General features: G+C 41.5%; 1 protein-coding gene across 2 annotated transcripts in view; it reads right to left on the minus strand.

Moving 5' to 3' along the window:
- GALNT16 (polypeptide N-acetylgalactosaminyltransferase 16) overlaps nt 1–19780 on the minus strand; it is a 276369-nt gene that overhangs the window by 40546 nt on the left and 216043 nt on the right. For both annotated transcript variants that reach the window (XM_030214387.1, XM_030214388.1), the window contains exons 8-11: nt 18376–18460; nt 9482–9585; nt 3498–3624; nt 2818–2910 (exon numbers count right to left, since the gene is read on the minus strand). In XM_030214387.1, coding sequence (XP_030070247.1) covers nt 2818–2910; nt 3498–3624; nt 9482–9585; nt 18376–18460 — 409 coding nt within the window. The remainder of the gene's footprint in view (nt 1–2817; nt 2911–3497; nt 3625–9481; nt 9586–18375; nt 18461–19780) is intronic.

Genomic DNA, 19780 nt, shown 5'->3' on the forward strand with positions numbered 1-19780 from the left:
CGGTTGGTGTCCTGGCATGTGCACTACAAATCCTGGCCCCTCCCATGAACAAATGCCTTGGATTTATTCGTTTTTGAGCTGGGCGCTTTCATTTTCCATTATCACTGAAAAACAAAAACGCCCAGCTCACAAATTGTCGAATAAAACATGGACGTCTATTTTTTTTGAAAATACGGTTCGGTCCGCCCCTTCACGGACCCGTTCTCGGAGATAAACGCCCATGGAGAAAGACGTTTTTGTTCAATTATGCCCCTCCATATGTGCCAAATGGCATTTGGTGCGCGTAGGTCGTTACTACCTGGTTAATGCATGAGACCTTACCTCTAAGTCAATGGCTGGCGGTAAGGTCTCAGACCCAAAATGGGCGTGTGCCAATTTTTATTTTGCCACACGTCCATTTTCGGCAAAAAATTTTAAAAGGAATTTTTTTTGCAGGCGCGCTGAAAAATGAATCTGCGTGTGCCCAAAACACATGCCTACACTACTGCAGGCCAATTTTCAGCGCACCTTAGGAAAAGGACCGCTTCCTGTCTAAACTATTTACTCAAGCTGAGAAATGAAGCATGGGAATAGTGCAGCAGTATCCTGCTTATTCAGGGTAAAAGCCATAGTGCTGAGTTCCTGGATCTAACCCAGAAGAGACCTTTTTTTTTTAAAACAATATTCAGCAATGACACTTAGGGGGTATTTTATTAAGGTGCGCTGGCATTTTTAGTTTGTGTTAAAAATAGGTGTACATTAAACGCTAAAGACGCCAATAGGAATACATTGGCGTCTTTAGCATTTAGCGCATGTCTATTTTTAGCGTGTGCTAAAAACACCAGCGCTCCTTAGTAAAAAATCCCCTTAAACAGATAATTCCTACTGAATACAGGTATAATCTGAAAACATCTAAGTCATATACTTTAAACAGGGCTGTGGAGTCGGAGTCGTGGAGTAGGAAGCAGTTTTGGGTGGGGTTGGAGTCAGTAAAAATGTACTGACTCCATCTCCAGCTTCCAAATAAAAACTTGCATTATAATATATGGCCAAATTTATCATTTTATATTTACGTATACATATCTTTGTCCTGGTTCTAAAGTTATATTTACCAGTACTTTACAGGGGCATAGCCACTTTTGCTCCAGGCCCGCCCAGCCTCTTCTGCTTGCTCTCCCTGTCTGCGTGGTCTGCTGACTTTTACTGCCTTGAAGCGCCGTTCTCCCTCCAGCACCGGCGATTCCCATAGCCAGCCTTCTGCCAGCGCGCGTCGTCGGGGCCTCTTCTCAGGCGCGTCCTGCCTACTCTGCAACTTCCTGCATCCCACCTTTGCGGGAAACAGAAAGTTGCAGAGTAGGCGGGATGCGCCTGAGAAGAGGCTCCGACAACCCGTGCTGGCAGAAGGCTGGCTATGGGAATCGCCGGTGCTGGAGGGAGAACGGCGCTTCAGGTCAGTAAAAATGACCAGAACTGACCGTGTGCAGGGGGCTGTCTCGGGGGGGGGGGGGGAGTAAAGGGTGGAGAGGAAATGCGGCGCCGGCGGGCAGATGGAGAAGAAATGCGGCAGCGGTGGCGGCGGGTGGGGGGTAGGGAGGAAATGCGAGGCCTGTGCCCACCCAGTCCACCTCCAGGCCCATCTAAAAATTGAACTCTGGCTACGCTACTGGTACTTTAGATCCAGAACAAAAATTGTAAAGCCTAATGTCAGTAGGAGTCGGAGTGTTGCTGGAGTCAGAGTCGGACAGTAGAAAAGTAGAGGAGTTGGAGTCAAAGGTTTGGTGTACCAACTCCACAGCCCTGGCTTCAAATTATACATTGACTATGTGGGTGAATGTTGACATAACTTTCATAATATAATTAAAACAATGAATCATACATCAATAAGTACAATCTAAGGGGCCCTTTTACTAAGATGCGTAGGCACCTATACGAATGCAACGCACATCAAATTAGAACTACTGCCCGGCTATCACATGCCCCAGGTGGTAATTCTAATTCTGACGCGTGTCAGAAAATAACTTCTATTTTTTACCATATGGCACTAACTGGGCTGTAATTGGCAGTGTACATGCACTGACGATTACCACCTGGTTAACTTGTGAGACCTTACTGCTTAGTCAACAGGTGGTGGTAAGGTCTCAGGCCCAAAATGGATGCATGCTGATTTTTACTTTGCCACACGTCCATTTTTGACAAAAAAAGGACTTGCGCGCATCCAATACACACGCCTACACCTGCGCAGCTCATTTTTCGGCTTGCCTTAGTAAAAGGGCCCCTAAGCCAGTGGTTCCCAAACCTAGTCCTGGAGGCACCCCGGCCAGTCAGGCTTTCAGGATATCCACAATGAATATTCATGAGAGTGATTTGCATGCAGTGGAGGCAGAGCATTCAAATATTTCTCATAAATATTCATTGTGGGTATCCTGAAAACCTGACTGGCTGAGGTGCCTCCAGGACCAGAGGTCTGGGAACCATTGATCTAAGCCATTATGAATACAGACTTAAAACCTGTTCAACCATTAGTTATTTCTAGCCTGCACAAAACAGTCTTTACTTGCATACCGAGCTGGTGCAAAGGTCCCAAAGTGAGGCCTTCTTTGAACTTCAAAAGTACTTGTAGGTATTAGACAATTTGACTTCCAAACCTAGTTCCAGTCTGACAGACGACTCATATTCAATTATCACGTTATTTATTTTCACTGACTGAGCGGTAAGAAAATAATGAGGGGTTCCTACTGTGTTCACCGCACTCCTACAGGTGACTCAGGATTTTATGAGGATGCCTATCTGCAAGCCATATAGACTTAACAAACAGTTCAAATCTGCACAGCTGTTTACCTTCCATAAGATTTCCCGATGGCAGACGGCCGGGCCTCGTAATAAAACTGTTTATACTCATCCATCCACACTTCTGCTGTGCGCTTGGTATTCCTATATATGGTAAAAAGAAAATTCAGCTACAATATAATCAGTGTCAAAAACGAGTAAACACAATTAACAGACAGCAGATAGAGGCAATGGACTAACCACAAGAGGTCCATGATGGGGTTCTCAGCCTGCCACTGTACCACAGTTAAAACAGAACATTTGTCCTGATGACAGGGTATTTTATCTCTCAAGGCCTATCAGAATTTTGAGATGCTGCATAAATTACCCATTAAAGACTCATTTTTTTTCCGACCCCTTCTTCATATCATCTCAAGTTACTGCTGGTGGAAGCAGTTACATATAGTACTGTTGCATGAAGGTTTTATGAGTAACATTCCTTAGCAAAATATTCTTACTGAAGTAAATTATCTTAAACCTTTGAAATGTGCTCTTTCTGGCCATAGTAGGACAACTGGATCAGTCTGGCATTTTTAATCACACTCCAGTGCTATGAAAGTAACTCCCTAATAGCCATGATTTTCTCTTCCACACAATCAAGACCCAAACTACCAGAATGCACTGGGACGAAGGGGTTCTTAGCACTCACTTTCCTCTCCTATAGGACATGGTTCAGGTGGCTGAGAACGTACTTTATGTAAGTCAATGCATTCCCTTCTGGAAACTCATATGGATGTCGCTTTCTGAACACGTGGCCCACTCGACTGCAGGGTACGATCTCCAAACTGCCACCGCACATCCAGACTCGGAAGGAGAGCTCTGCAAGTGAAACAGTGAAACAAGGTTTGGCAAAGAACAGCAACAGGGCAACTGGTTCCTCCTGCTAGTACCATTCATGGCAATTAAAGATGTTCCCTGGTGTTACAAAAACACTGATTTCCTCTTATATGACTAAAACTAAAGGGAGCAGTACTGCTGGCTCTGGGTTCTCTATCCAAATAATTTCTCAGTGCAAATTTTAGAACATTTGATTACGAGCAACTTTGTAGTTTTACTTGATCATATCATATAAATTCTGTCTATGCTTATTATTTTGTGGGTGTAAGGGGCAGTAAGGAAATGCCTATCCACTGTATAATAGATACACTAAAACAGCTTAAATTTGGGGTGACCATAACAATTCCCTACTCCCCACTGCTCCTTCTTTCCACCTCCTTTGTTTGTGCTGCTGTGAAAGCAGATCCAGGATGTCTGAAAACATGGTGACCTCAGTCTATCACTCTTGTTTGTTCTGACATGGATTATATATTAACATTTGTGATAAACACAGGACATGTCCTACCCTGAGGAGGCCACTAGGGGGTGTGCTCGTAGTGAAAACTCTGTAAAATGCCAGGAACTGGTCATTAGAGGGAGCTCCAAGGGGGACACCAGTGAAATGCTAGAAAGGGTCACTAGATGGAGCTCCAGCAAAGGCCAGGCATACAGGGGTTGGAGAGGACCCATAGCAGGAAATTCCCCTTTAAGAGAAAAGACACAGAAGAGAAGGTTCTGGACCCTTCCAGAGCCAGAGGGAGGGGCCCAGAAGGGATGTGGAAGGGTGGTAGCAGCCCTATATAAAGAGCTAGAAGAAAAAGAAAAGGGGACCTCCAGGAATGAAGAAAGAAAGGAAGGAAGGAAGGAAGGAGAGAGAGAGAGAGAGAGAGAGAGACTCATAAGCAGATTCCCAAGAGATGGACCAAGGCAGGCTAAAAACTCCAGGGATCTGACCCCAAAGAGAAGGTCCATCAGGAATGAGAGAGAAAGACGCCAGAGAGAGCATCCGGTTGGGCTGAAAACCCTGGGGCACAGTCCCCAAAGGAAAAGGATCCCTAAAGGACAAAGAAGGTACTTACCTTGTGATGATAAAGCAAATAACTGTTATGAATTAAGAACTGGACTAACAGCCGTGGGGTGGAGGACAGGACTGTAAAGTTAAAGTGAGAGTTGAAAGTCCTGTCCAGGGGAGGTGGCTGTTTTAAACTGAGATCCAGGTCCCATATTAAGTAGGCTCAGGTGACGAGTGATTTGAGAAACTGTTTGCTGAAAGAAGAATTCCCTGCTTACCTGAGCAAGGAATGCTAAGGGAACTGTAGTTTGCCTAAGAGGTGGTTAATTTGCATATCCTGCTGAATCCTGATAATAAAGCATTGTTTCCCCTCAGAAAAGGTGCCAGGAGGTTGTGACACAAGTATACGGAAACTGCAACCTGTTACCGAGGGAACCTCACAAGGAGGGGGGTCAAGAACAGGAGGGCTGATGACTGATAGTAGTAGTAGTAGAAGCAGTCACCCTAAGTTTAAAAGAGGAGCCAAAATGTTGAGACTGATATTACAGCCTGCTATTGTCTCTAAGCCTTTTTTTTAAAAAACAGATAAAGATCTTGTGAGCCGGTGATACAGTACAGGAGCTATAAGGGGATCATAGCACATGAGGGTATCCCAGGGGAAATGTTACTGACAAATGAATTGGCCACAGTCTGGTCCAAGGAGAATTAGAGAACCCATCATAAAGCTTCAATGGGATGAAAAAGATTAGCAGCATCCTGAAAGAGTCTCCAGGGAGAGTGGAGATTATATGGAGTAGGCCCTTGGCTACGAGGGGCTCATCACACCCCCCACTCCTACAAATGTTTATATTAGGTGGACCATTAGTCCATAATTAATGCTAATTTAGGGAAAAATTCTACAAGTGAGCATTTCTTTGTAGGCATTCTGATGCTGCATGGTGAGAGTCTTTTCTACAATGGTACCTGGGTATCCAGATTCCATTATAGAGTACTAGTGTCATAGGAGCCAACTTTCAAAAATATTGGGGGTGCTAAGCCCAGTGGAAATAACCCATCCCTGGACACATACAAGGAAGTTTCTCAATATTGGGGGTGCTCAAGCACCCACAGCACCCACAGAGTCGGCTCCTATGACTAGTGTAACCTGTTGTAATGGAGTACTAGTGTAACCTGTGGTCCTCATCCCTTTATCATTTATTAAACTTGCTATACCACTTAGTTGCACGCAAATTAAAGCGGTTTACAATTTAAAAATTAAAAACAAGAAGAAACAGAAAGGAATGCCATTTGTAGATAGGAAAGAATTAACTAGCTTACCATACAAACAGTAACCCAATCATATAAGGAACACACTCAAAGACATGGAGAGGCATTTTCAAAGGGGTTGACCATCTCTAAGGGCGCCCAACTCTAAGGATGGTGCCACGAAGGGGCGGGGCAACATGTATTATCGAAACAAGATGTGCTGAAAAATGGATCTGTGCGTGTCCAATGCATCTACACCAGCACAGGCCATTTTTCAGTGCACTTTAGTAAAAGGACACCTAAGTGTTCATTTCACTTTTTGGTTATCTAACAAGTCAACAAACTTCTTTATTATTAGTGTTTGTCTCTACTGCAATCTTTTTTTTCCCCAGATTCTTCTGACTTGCTTTATACTTTACCATTTTCCTAACTTGCCATTGTTTATGTTTTTTCCTATTTTCTTATTGGTTTCACTTTTCTATTTTTCAAAAAAAATGTCTTTTTGCCATTAATAAAAAAGGAACCAATCCCGTGAAAAAATACAAAAATCGCTTAAGAGAAAGCCAGGGGACCTGTACTACCAGATATAAATTGGTGCTATATTAATGTATATAAAGAGAATTGGGAAGAGAACAGGAGAATTCAGTATAGGCTGTAAAATACAGCCGAGTTTTACTTCAGTCCATAAACTAGAAAAATAATTTTTTAAAAGTCCCCCCCAAATTTTTTTATATAAATCAGCACCAAGATTTCAAGAGAAGCAGTAGAAAAACTTATCTCAATCTACCGTTACTTTCCTTTTTTCATCAACTGCTCACAAGATGTTGTGGACCTGTTAGTCTATTTATATAAAAATGATAATATCATCATTTTTGACTAATGAAAATTAACAGAGAAAAGGGAGGGGAATTATGGCAGGAGTTCTGATGATGTACAGAGCTTCCTAAGTGAACCGTACTTAAGGCTATTCTTACTGAAATAAAGCTCAGCTGTATTTTACAGCCTATACTGAATTCGCCTGTTCTCTTCCCGATTCTCTATATATGTATTGATATAGCACCGATTTATATCCGATGGTACTGGTCCCTGGCTTTCTCTTAAACAATTTTGTATTTTTTCACAGGATTGATTCCTTTTTTGTTACTGTTCTCATTTATCTCTCCCTTGAGGGTTAGTTTTTGTTTAGTGATTTTTTTGGGCATTAATGGCATCTTTAGCCATGCTAGCAGTGTTCATGGTCTTCTGTTGACCTTCTCTAATTTATGGGATGCATTTGCTCTGAGCTTCTAATATGGGGTGTTTTACTAAAGTGTATTAAGCTTTTACACGTAGTGTACCCTAACAGCAGAAATCTGCATGCGCTAAGTGCAAAGACTGTTTGCTAACTGGTGGGGGTGTGCCTAGCATGTCCTCTGGAATTAATGCATGGAAATGTGTGTAGAACTTGGTCACAATTAGCGTGGCTGCACTTAGAGGTGCTAAGTGAAGCCATGCTAACTGCACAAATGACAGTGTGTATTAAGTACCATGCGCTTAGCGCAATCTCCACGCCCATTCTCCACCTATGACTTGCCTAATTCCTGACCCTAACACAGGGGCCCTTTTATAATGGCATGCTGAAAAATGGCCTGCAGTAGTGTAGACGTGTGTTTTGGGCGTGCACAGAATCGTTTTTCAGAACACCTGTAAAAAATGCTGTTTTAAAAATTTTTGCCAAAAATGGACGTTCGGGAAAATGAAATTTGCCACGCGTCCACTTTGGGTCTGAGACCTTACCGCCAGCCATAGACCTAGCGCTAAGGTCTCATGTGATAATTGGGTGGTGATGACAATTACCGCCCGAGCGCCAGAAAATAAAAATATTTTCTGGCGCGCGTAGTGGACGTGCATCAAAAATTACTGCAAGGGCCATGCAGTAACTCAAAATTGATGAATGTTGGGTGCTTGGAGACGCTTACATGGCTTAGTAAAAGGGCCCCACAATGTGCAGACTGTCATGCCATTGCAGTCGTTGTTAGCGTGCTTCTGTGGTAGCAGTTAATGTGCCTTAATTCATGTATTTTAACAGCTTAATGCACTTTAGTAAAAGACCTGCATGGTACTTATAAAGATTGTCCATGTCCATGCCACATGCAACCTTTCCTTTTAGTTTATCTTTCTGATTTCCTTACTTTATCATAGTCTCGCTAACTGTAGTTGTTTTTTCCTTAATGCAGGTCCAGTGCTGCACTGAGGACTACATCTAGTAGTTACTACTCTTGTCAGTTCTTTAATTGGCTGAAGCAGTCATTTATGTCATCTAGAAATTTGAAGAGATTCACCTTCAAAGCACATAGACTTACAAAGTTACATAAGCTACTATGGGGCTCATTTTTGAAAGAGAAAAATGTCCAAAAAGTGTCTTAAAGTATCATTTTAACAGATTTCTTCTCAAAACATACAAATTGGTATTTTCAAAACCTGTTTTGCAGATGTCTATCCTTGCATTTCTTCTGCAGTGCATCCAAATCACAAGGGGGCATGTTGGGGGCACCAATATTTTAGGCGTGATATATAGAATCTAGACCATAGCGGTTAACAAGAATGTCATTGTCATTTTGCGGTGTTTTTGCCTGTTAGCCCATAGATCCCAACACATTGCCTAGTTTTTGAAAATATATTTGCAGGCCCACCAAGAGGGGGGAACAGATGGGAGCAAGATTCCCTTGAAGGGAGGCCCGGCTGACCCAGTGGCATAGGGGGCCTGGGCCCTTCCACTTTGTGCTCGAGCCTACCTAACTGCAATACCTTGAATGGCTGCGGAGATATCTAAGCCCCACCAGCCAAACAGCTCCAAACTTCTCCAAGTGTAAGGAAGTCAGCAGCATGCTTTCTAGCAGCCCATGCAAGCACTCCGTGCAGGCTCAGTTCACGTGCATGAACTGAGCATGTGCGAGGAGAGCTGGCATTGGTGGTTAGAAAGCATGCTGCCGACTTCCTTACACCAGGAGAGGTTCGGGCTGCGGAGCTATTTGGCTGGTGGGGCTTGGGCATCTCTGCCAGCAAAGGTAACAATTTTAAGGTGGGGGGGGGGAGGGAATGGAACCAGAAAGAGAGCAATAAGGAATGGGTGGCCCCAGAGTCCCCCCCTCCCCCATGGGCTGCTGGCTTCGACCCTGTGATTGGTGTGACAGGGTGGGGGGCCCCCTAAGAATGTTTGCCCCGGGCCTGCTTTTGTCTCTCGGTGTCCCTGTATATTTGGGAGGGGGCATGTCATGGCTGGAGAGTGGGCTTTCCTGCATTATCCAGCTACTGTGTTATGATTAGCCTGTACTAACTAGATAATGCAGGGGAAACATAGGAGCACCTAGAACGTCCTACATAGGAAGTAGTAAGTGTTCCCATGTTAATTTTTTGCAGGTTCCATGTGCTACTGACGTTAACACATGACCTGCAAAAATAAGTAATATAGAATAAATGCCCTGCAAAGTGTCATGTTAAATCTGGGCTTTTGCTGCTCTTTAATACATGAAACACATGCAAGATTGTGGCTTGATTTGCTATGATTTATTTTACAGGATAATTAAACTGAAGTCACATTAACAGAGGACAATCACAACTCACCAAAGTTCTCTCCGCCCCAGATATCCATCTGAATGTCATATTTTCCCAGATGGTTAAACCACGACTTGTCTATAACAAAGATGCCTCCGGCGATGACTGGTGTTCTGCAATTAGGTGATAAGCAAATATTCTTCTATGAAAGGAAAATCTTTTTATAAGGAATGCAGGTTTAACTTCTACTCAGTATAATAGAGGCTACTTTAGTCAGTGTATCACATTTTATAAATTATATTCAACAAGCCCAATCAGGGCACAATAGATTTAGTACAAGGTGTAACTGCATTACTACATACTATCATGAATTATTTACCACAAGTTTCATTCTATGCATTGGGATCTATTTCCTCACAACATGTAATAATGGAATTAGTAAATGCTAATGAGGTAGAGCATTTTGGTAAATCTATCAAGTGCCAGACAAAATAATGGAAACTATTATAAAGAATAAAATTACGGAACACATAAACAAACATGGTTTAATGGGACAGAGTCAGCATGGATTCAGCCAAGGAAGGTCTTGCCTCACCAATTTGTTTCATTTCTTTGCCGTGAATAAACATGTTGATAAAGGTGAGCCGGTTGATGTAGTGTATCTAGATTTTCAGAACACTTTAGACAAAGTACCTCATGAGAGACTCCTCAGAAAATTAAAGAGTCATGGGATAGGAGGCAATGTCCTTCTGCGGATTAAGAATTGGTTATTGGACAGAAAACAGAGGGTAGGGTTAAATGGCCATTTTTCTCAATGGAAGAGGGTGGATGGTGATCTGTACTGGGACCGGTGCTATTTAACATATTTATAAATGATCTGGAAATCAGAATAATGAGTGAGATGATAACATTTTTAGATGACACAAAACTATTCAAAGTTGTCAAAACGCATGTGGATTGTGAAAAATTGCAGTGAGACCTTAGGAAACTGGAAGACTGAGCATTCATATGGCAGATGAAATTTAATATAGACAAATGCAAAGTGATGCACATTGGGAAGAATAATCCAAATCATAGTTATCTATTGTTAGGGTCCACTTTAAGAATCAACACTCAACACAAAGATCTAGCTGTCATTGTAGAATGTATGTTGAAATCTTCTGCAGTGTGCAGCGATGGCCAAAAAAGCAAACAGGATGCTTGGAATTATAAGGAGAGGGATGCATAATAAGGCCAAAAATATTATAATGCCTCTGTATTGCTTCATGGTGCAACCCCACCTTGAGTATTGTGTTCAATTCTGATCGCCGTATCTCAAAAAAGATATATTGGAATTAGAAAAGGGTCAAAGAAGAGCGACCAAAATGATAAAGGGGATGGAACTGCTCCCTTATGAGGAAAGGCTAAAGAGGTTAGGGCTCTTCAGCTTGGAAAAGAGATGGTTGAGGGGAAATATGATTGAGGTGTACAAAATCCTGAGTGGTATGGAATGGGTGGAGGTGAATCAATTTTTCACTCATTCAAAAAGTACAAAGACTAGGGAACACTCAATGAAATTGCATGGAAATACTTTTAAAACAAATAGAATGAAATATTTTTTATTCAAAGAATATTTAAGCTCTGGAACTGATTGCCAGAGGATGTGATAACGACAGTTAGGGTATCCAGGTTTAAAAAAGATTTGGACAAGTTCCTGAAGGAAAAGTCCATAATCTGTGATTGAGATGGACATGGGGGAAGCCACTGCTTGCCCTGGGATTGGTAGCATGGAATTGTGCTACTAATTGGGTTTCTGCCAGGTACTTGTGACCTGGATTGGCCACTGATAGAAGTAGGATACTGAGCAAGATGGACCATTGGTCTGATCCATTATGGCTATTGTTATATTCTTATCCTAATTGGGATTCCTCCTTAATTACTACAGGGAGCCCAGTGATGAAACTGCAGTTTTCTGCTGTAAGCTAAAATATTTTTACTTTCAGATTTTGAAAGAAGTGAAACCTACTTAGGATGAACCTCAAAACCTCTTCTCCCCATATACTTTAATTCTCCACAAACCTCTATACAGGCAGAATCAGGCCCAAGGGCTCTGGTACTCCATGACTGTGGTCCTATGGAATACAACAGAAGAAGAAAACTACAAAAATAAGTCAAAATAGCTATTTTTGGCAGGACAGCGATGCGTGATAAGCCTAAACAGTTCTGTGATACCGGTATGATTTAATCACAGCTGTTTTTTTTTCATATAAAGCAAATTAATGCTTCATATAAACAAGAAATTCATTAGACTCCTGATGCAGGCCCATTAGCTGAAACACAGCCTGTGTAGAGTTGTTAGACTGAACAATAAAGATTTTGAAGTAACAAGCTGTCTTTTGTCGCCTTCACGGACTCTGCTTCTTTTGTTGTTGTCCTATGGACCCAGAACATGAGAGGAGAACACCACAATGCACAATTTAACAGGCTACGAACAGATCTGGCACTTATGATCATGATTTTTTTATTTGCATCATGATGTACAATTATGTTTAGCTTCAGTTTGTTAAAACATTTGACTAGGATAGAATTAAATGCACGAAGGGCTCCTTTTACTAAGCTGCAGTAAAAAGTGGCCTTATGTGGGGTTTTCCCATGGGCTAAGGCCATTTTAACCACAGCAGTAAAATGGCTGATTTTCTATTTTTCCTATTCATGATCATGCACTAATGTTCTCATTAGCGCTCAGCTATTAAAAAATATTACCAACACCTATTTTGTAGGCGGTAAGGGCTCATGTGCTTACCCGGTGATAATCAGGAAGTACATAGTAATGTAGCTGCACTAACTGATTAGCACATAGACACCCCAGCTGTGATAAAAAAAATAATATTATTTAGCACGCGCTTTCCCCCGGATTCTATATAGTGCGCCTAGAGTTACGTGTGATTATGCATGTAAATCTAGGCGCATTCTATAACTACGCACGTAGATTGTTTTTAACAAGCTGTTAAGCGCTAACAGCTCTTAACAAGCAATAATGAGCACTAATTGGCAAAAATTTGAATTTACACAAATACATTGGTAAACATATTTTCTGTAATGTACTGTGCATAAATTCTAACATGCGCAGGCAAAAAAGGGGCATGGTTAGGAGGATGGAAATGGGGCATTTCGTAGGCGTTCCAAAATCTATGCGCATTGTTATAGAATAAAGGCCAGTGTGCATAAATCTACAGTACAGGGATTTGCACCAGCTTTTCATCGGCATAATGGATTTGCGTAGATTTAATCACATGGACTACGCCTAAGCGTATTCTAAATACCGATTTAGATGCTTTATTTAGAATATGCTTAGGCGTGATTGCCTATCGCGTGGTACTTGTAGTACTACTACTACTACTTATCATTTCTAAAGCGCTACTAGACGTAGGCGCCAAAAATAGAATCTGGCCCTTTGTGTGCGGAGATCAAAAGTTTAACACAAGACACCTGACTGCGTTTTACAATAAGCCATTTTAAACTGTGGTAAGCGAGTGTTAGCACTTACCACATCTTAGTGAAGGACCAGATACCGGCACTGAATGTTGGCCATTCCCATAAGTTCTGAAGGGTAGCTAATACCTCAATATTCAGCCCTGGTATTCAGGTACCATCCACCACTTAATACCCGAATGATCAACATTTGAAGTCAACAATGACCACAGTGTTTAAATATCGGGAGGGGGGGGGGGGTAATTGATTAACATGGTGATTAACACACAATCCCTCGGATTCTATATATGGTGCCCAAAATTGTATGCTGAAATTTAGGCATGCACCCAATTTGCCCAGCAATTTAATTGACTAGAGAGCTGATAACTTGCAATAATAGGGATACTAACAACTAAATATTACAGTTAATTGGTTCCAATTAGGATTTGTGCAGGCATCTTGCAGACAGCTATTCTATAAAGATGCTTGTGCACCTTTTTCAGTGTGCATCTGAAAAGGGGTGTGGCCATAGAAGCATGGGCAGTTCAGGGGCGTTCACTAAAGATGCATGTAGTATTATCGAATTTAGGGGATCCATGTTTAACTTACGCACGAGGATTTTTACCAGGTTTCAGTGGTTCCCATATCTGGTCCTGAAGGCACCCCAGCCAGTCAGGTTTTCAGGATATCCACAATGAATATTCATGAGAGAGATTTGCATGCAGTGGAGGCAATGCATGCAAAACTCTCTCATGAATATTCATTGTGGATATCCTGAAAGCCTGACTGGCCGGGGTGCCTTCAGGCCCAGTTTTGGGAACCACTGGTATAGATCCTCACTCCCAAAGTTGGGTGTGGATCCCATTGCCCAACTCGGAGTGCTGTTTATAGAATAGAGCTCAGTGTGCATTTTTTCCGGCACCCAAATTTGGGTGCCATTTACTGAATCTGGCCCACTGTGAACACAGTATATCAACTGTTTTTTGAGCTCTGCGTTAACAATGAATGTGGAATTTCTTATTAAGGAGTGGGGAAAGGATAGGGAGCGTGCCTCGCCATTAACATGGGTGGTGACCGTTGCCTGGCGGCAGTGACACAGCTGTCTTCCCTCAAGTACTGGAAACTGTTACTGTGGCAGATTTGCAGCTACTGAGGGTTAACTTTTTTCAATTAACACGTTAAGTGGAAAATCTTCATGCAGTTTTGTAACTAGGGGCCTTGGCGATTTGAGAAAGGGCTTAATTTTAAGATTAGTTACTAAGCAGTATAACACTAATATTCTCACAGGGAGCAGGTGTTTGTGTGCGGACTTCTCCACAGCTGAAGAGTACAAGAGGAAGAAATGGAGTTCAACATGACAGTTGCTTCTGTTCTAGCTGCTGGAATTAATGCATACATAGTAAATGACAGCAGATAAAGACCTGTACGGTCCATCCAGTCTGCCCAGCAAGATAAACTCATTTTACATGGTATGTGATACTTTATATGTATACCTGAGTTTGATTTGTCCCTGTCTTTCTCAGGGCACAGACCGTAGAAGTCTGCCCAGTACTGTTCTTGTACTAAGTTCTGATGCTAACATCGAAGCCCCTTAAAATTTACACTCCAGCCCATCCTTATCTATTCAGTCATGATCAGGGTGTAGACCGTAGAAGTCTGCCCAGCTTCCATTTTGTTTCCAATTACCGGGGTCACCACCCAATCTCTGCTAAGATTCCACAGAACCGTTCCTTCTAAACAGGATTCCTTTGTGTTTATCCCACACATGTTTGAATTCCATTACCGTTTTCATCACCACCACCTCCCGCAGGAGGGCATTCCACATATCCACCAACCCTCTCCGTGAAAAAATACTTCCTGACATTAGTCCTGAGTCTGCCCCCCTTCAACCTCAATTCATGTCCTCTAGTTCTACCGCCTTCCTGTCTCCGGAAAGGGTTCATTTTTGGATTAATACCTTTCAAATATCAGAAACACTACCTCTATTAGTGAGCACTAGATCCAGCATCAACCCTTCCCTCATGGGTTCCGTCACCATTTGTCTGAGCAAGGCACTTTGACAAGCATCCACAATCTCCCTACTTCTCTCAGATTCCGCAGATGGGACGTTCCAATCCACGTCAGACAAATTGAAATCTCTCAACAGTAGCACCTCCCCTTTCATACCAATCTTTTGAATATCTTCTATCAGATCCTTGTCTAACTTCTCCATTTGCACTGGAGGTCTGTGGCTAACTCCCGTGTGGCTACTGGTTCCGTCTTCTCTTTCCAGGATGATCCATAAAGCTTCTTCTTTTCCCCAGGTTCCCCACATTTCAGCCGCTCTGATATTCTCTCTCACATACAGAGGCGCTCCTCCACCTCTTCGGCCCTCTCTATCCTTCCTAAAAAGATTATAGCCTGGTACGGTCACATCCCATTCATGAGAATTGTTGAACCATGTCTCCAAAATAGCAACAATATCCAAGTTTTCTTCAAACATCAGGGCTTTCAAGTCTTGAACCTTTTTACTTAGACTACAAGCATTTGTGCACATAGCTTTCCATGTGCTTAGTGAGTTTGGGTGTTTTTTATATTTACATGACCTTTCCCTCTGCCATCATGTTTATTCTGGGGGTGACTTTCCGAAATCCCTTGTTTCCTTTTGTCACCCCCTCCCTCTAGTTTAAATGTCTAGAAACATATTGTCTGAATTTCTCCCCAAGGATCCTTTTTCCCATCACAGAAAGATGTAGCCCATCATTACAGTACAGCCTGTTATTTTTCCACGACTTACCCCATTCTCCTATGTATCTAAAACCTTCTTCTTTACACCAAGACTCAAGCCACTTATTGAATTCCTCTGTTTTGCGTAGTCTTTCCTCTCCCCTCCCCAATGTAGGAATTACTTCAGAAAAAGCCACAGTCTGAACCAAAGATTTCAGTCCATCCCCAAGCTTCTGGAATGTTCTCTGTGCTGTAAACTTGCTATTGTTGGACATGTCATTTGTCCCCAGGTGAATTACAACATCAGCGTTTGAAGCCTCGCTCTCTTCTCAGATCACTTTCAGTATCTGGTCTGTACATCTTGTAGCTGAAGATCCTGGAAGACACTTCACTATGTTGGAACCCCTGAACTGTGTTCCTAAGTTAATGCCTCTGATAATGGAGTCTCTGAGCAGTAATAATTTTCTGCTTTTCACAATTCTGTCATTAGTTGGGGGATGTTTCTGTGGTTGTGCTATTTTAATTGCCTCTGGTTCTACCACAGTACTTCTTTTTTCACCATCATAATGATTTATTTATTTATTTGTTACATTTTTATCCCACATTTTCCCACCTATTTGCAGGCTCAATGTGGCTTACACAGTACTGTAAGGCGTTCGCCAGCCGGTAAAGAACAAATACAATGTGGTATTATGGTAGAATAAGGTTCATGTAACGCTACAAAAGAATTTGACAGGGGCAAAGCTTGGAAGGGCGAGTGTTTCTGTGACACAGATCTTAGTCTACCAGAGCCTACTATGACCCATCTATTCCTCTGATGTTTTATTCTCTGAGGCAGTGGTGGTGGTAAATTAGCTGGGAAATGAGTAATCCTGGACGCTTCTTTATTTGTAGTTAATTACTTCTTGAGTTTGTTGATCTCTTCTTTCAAGGCTGATATTTGGAGACAGATAGGACAAGCTCTAAGGTTCCAGATAGTTTGATTTAGGATTAAAGCAGAACATATATTGCACTGAATGAAGGTCATAATGATGTGATTCACAAGTGTGAAATCCACAAGTGTGAAAAGGTGAACTATGATAGGAAATAACAAGAACTAGGATTTTTTTTTTTTGTGTTAATAGGATAGAATAAGAAGGGGGTGAAGTAGAATAAAGGAGTCAATAGTTTATCAGGAAGATATTAAGAGCAAGACACAGGTAACCTCAGTTACCATTCAAACCAAGTCTGAAAATGCCCAGCGCAGCTCCCAGCTCACAAGGTAAACTTAGGTTCTACTACCCAGCTCAAAACAAAATTGCCCCTCCTCCAGAGCTGAGTCACCAGATGCTATATAACCAAAATTGATTCAATTAAGTCTCTGGCAGTGTAGATTCAACACACAATTCTAATGAAAACAGACTCCAGATTCAATGTCACCAGATTAAGTCACAGGTTTAAAACACTTGGCACAGGTTAAAACACAGTTCCAATGAAAACACCTTTAAGACAATTCCAGCATAAAAAGATGAAATCACTAGCACAGATATTCAAAACACAATTCTCTAAAATCCCTTTAAGACAATACCAGCATAAAAATATAAAATCACAGTGCAATATAGGCAATAGGATAGAGACAGATAATGAACTTATAGAGGTCAGACCCGCTGCAAGTGAAAGGACAGGTTTTTTTTTTTTTTGTGTTAATAGGATAGAATAAAAAGGAGGTGAAATAGAATAAAGGAGTCAATAGTTTATCAGGAAGATATTAAGAGATATTACAAGCAGGACACAGGTAACCTCAGTTACCAATCAAAACAAGTCTGAAAACCACAATCAAATCAAGTCTGAAAAAAATGCACAATTTTTTTAATGAAATGGGATCATAAATACATTAAAATAAAACTTTGAAGCTAAACAAGCAATCTTAGATCATGATGGAAAAATCCAGTGACCTGGATCATGATTCAGTCTTCTACTCAGAACCTACCCAGACTAAATCTTACTCAAACAAGATAAGCACAGACTAAATGTGCCTCAGTTTGAATTGCTCACCTAGACAGACCAGGTTGCCATTTTTAATTTCAGGGAAATCAGATTATTTGGGGTAAGACAAGAGAAAGGCAAACAAAGACAGCGGATAAAGCTAGCAAAAGTAGAAAAGTGTCATGAATCAATTATTACATATACAATTCTTAAAATCAATTTTACATACAATAAATATTAATTTAATACACCCAACAATCATATATTGTGTGAGATCTAAATTGAAAACATTTATTTTTTTTTTTACCTCATTTCCTTTATACTATTCTCAGTCTCTCCCAAAATGTCTGTTCTCTTTTGATTCTTTTTTTCTGGTTCTCATTTCTCTTTTATCTTTCCTGGTATGTATCTCTCCTCCTTTTGCCCTCTCTCCCTCCCATTCATTTTTAACATCTTTCTCTCACCTACTCATTTCATATCATCTCTTTCGTTGTCTGACTTCCTTCCATCAAATCTGTTTAAATTTCTCCCTCTTCTCCTTATCTCACCACATCTTTCATCTGTGTCTTGGACTTCTTCATCCCCTCCCTCCTTGTCTGGTGTCGTGCCTCTCTCTCCAACCTCCATTTCTCACTCTCCATATCTCCTCTCTCTCTCACCCTTTCAGTCATCCCTTTCTCTTAGTCTCACTCGCCATTGCATCTCCCATTACTCCATCTCTCATTCTGTGTCTCAACCCTCCATGTCTAGATAGTATAGGACTTTAAATGCCTTGTACATTAAAGCTGCATACAGTCAGAGTACAGATTATATTGACAAATAAAAACAAAAGAGGTTGTTACCTTATGGACATAGTTGGGTCTGTTCTGGACATCTTCTGCTCTATGGGAATCTGTTCCCATTTGAAATGAAGGCTCCAGTCAAACCCTATGAATGAAAGAACTTGCGTGAGGGAACACTAGCAACAGTTATGACTATAATCTCCTGAAGCCTCCTTTAGGCATAGAGCTCTTCTTTGTATGTTGGGGAAAGAAAGGGAAATTGTCTTCCTTTCTTTGGTTTCTTTTTTTGCTTCCACAATCCCTCAGAGATCTCTGCTGCCTCCACCCCCTCCCCATACAGACTGTCAGGGTAATATAGGTGACCCTCACTGAAGGGGTGCGGTGGGACGCCTTCGGTATGAGCAAGTCTATTTGTGTGAAATTGTGATATCACTTTGTACTGAGCACATCTGCACAGCTCTGTATTCTGAACAGAGCTCAGGTGTGGTACCAGACAACTGCTTCACCTTTGTGTTGTGAAAAATGTACTAAACACTTAATGCAAAAATCCCTTAATTCACTGGTAAAACCAAAACTTGCAAAAACAAAAGCAGGAGAAATGCCCTCAGACAACTGTTACACCCAAGAGGCGGAAAGAGAACTAAAGTGGGAAGATGACCAAGGACTCCAGAGATGAGGGAGATGACCTGGATACTTTAGAAAGCTTTATTATTCAAAGACTCAACACATTACTGTGTTTTGGCCTGCGGCCTGCATCAGGAGTATGTTGGTGATCAATGGCTAATAAAATCTCCAAAATCGTATTTTTTCAATGTAATTATGCAAAGAGTTGGTCTTTAAAAGACATTTGTTGCAATATAGAATAAAGTAGATGATCTTGGCGTCTCCTATTTGTATGGCATAGAAACCAGGTCATCTCTCTCATCTCTGGAGTCCTTGATCGTCTTTCCACTTTACTTCTCTTTCTGCCACTTTCCATGGGATTTCAGAGTTCTCCGCCTCGGTGGATTTCTGCTGGATCTTTACACCCAAGAGGCAGTCATAATAAACAACCACTATTAGGGTGAAATGGTGCACTTCATTCATTGGGCAAAACTGTAGTGGAAATGGTGCAGCCAAAGTGCTACATGAGTGTATTCAAAGCTCAGAAAAACAAAAACAGCGAAGACTTGTTTCTTCAGTTTTTTTGTATTCAAAGCTCTACAACATAATACAAATGCAGCCAGACCAGTTTAAAGTCCATATAATTCCACGCTAATAGCTTAAAATCTTAAACCTAGTTCCAAAGTCTTTGAAAAGAATTCTAATAACTTAGCACTTGGTTGCACCATTTCCACTAGAGTTTTGCCTAGTGAATGAAGTGCAACATTTCACCCTAATAGTGGTTGTTTATTATGACTGCCTTTTGGGTGTAACAGTTATCTGAGGGCTTCTCTTATAATTTATTAGACATGAAAAATGTACT

The sequence above is a fragment of the Microcaecilia unicolor genome, chromosome 9, assembly GCF_901765095.1.
Source record: "Microcaecilia unicolor chromosome 9, aMicUni1.1, whole genome shotgun sequence".
Taxonomy (NCBI): Eukaryota; Metazoa; Chordata; class Amphibia; order Gymnophiona; family Siphonopidae; genus Microcaecilia; species Microcaecilia unicolor.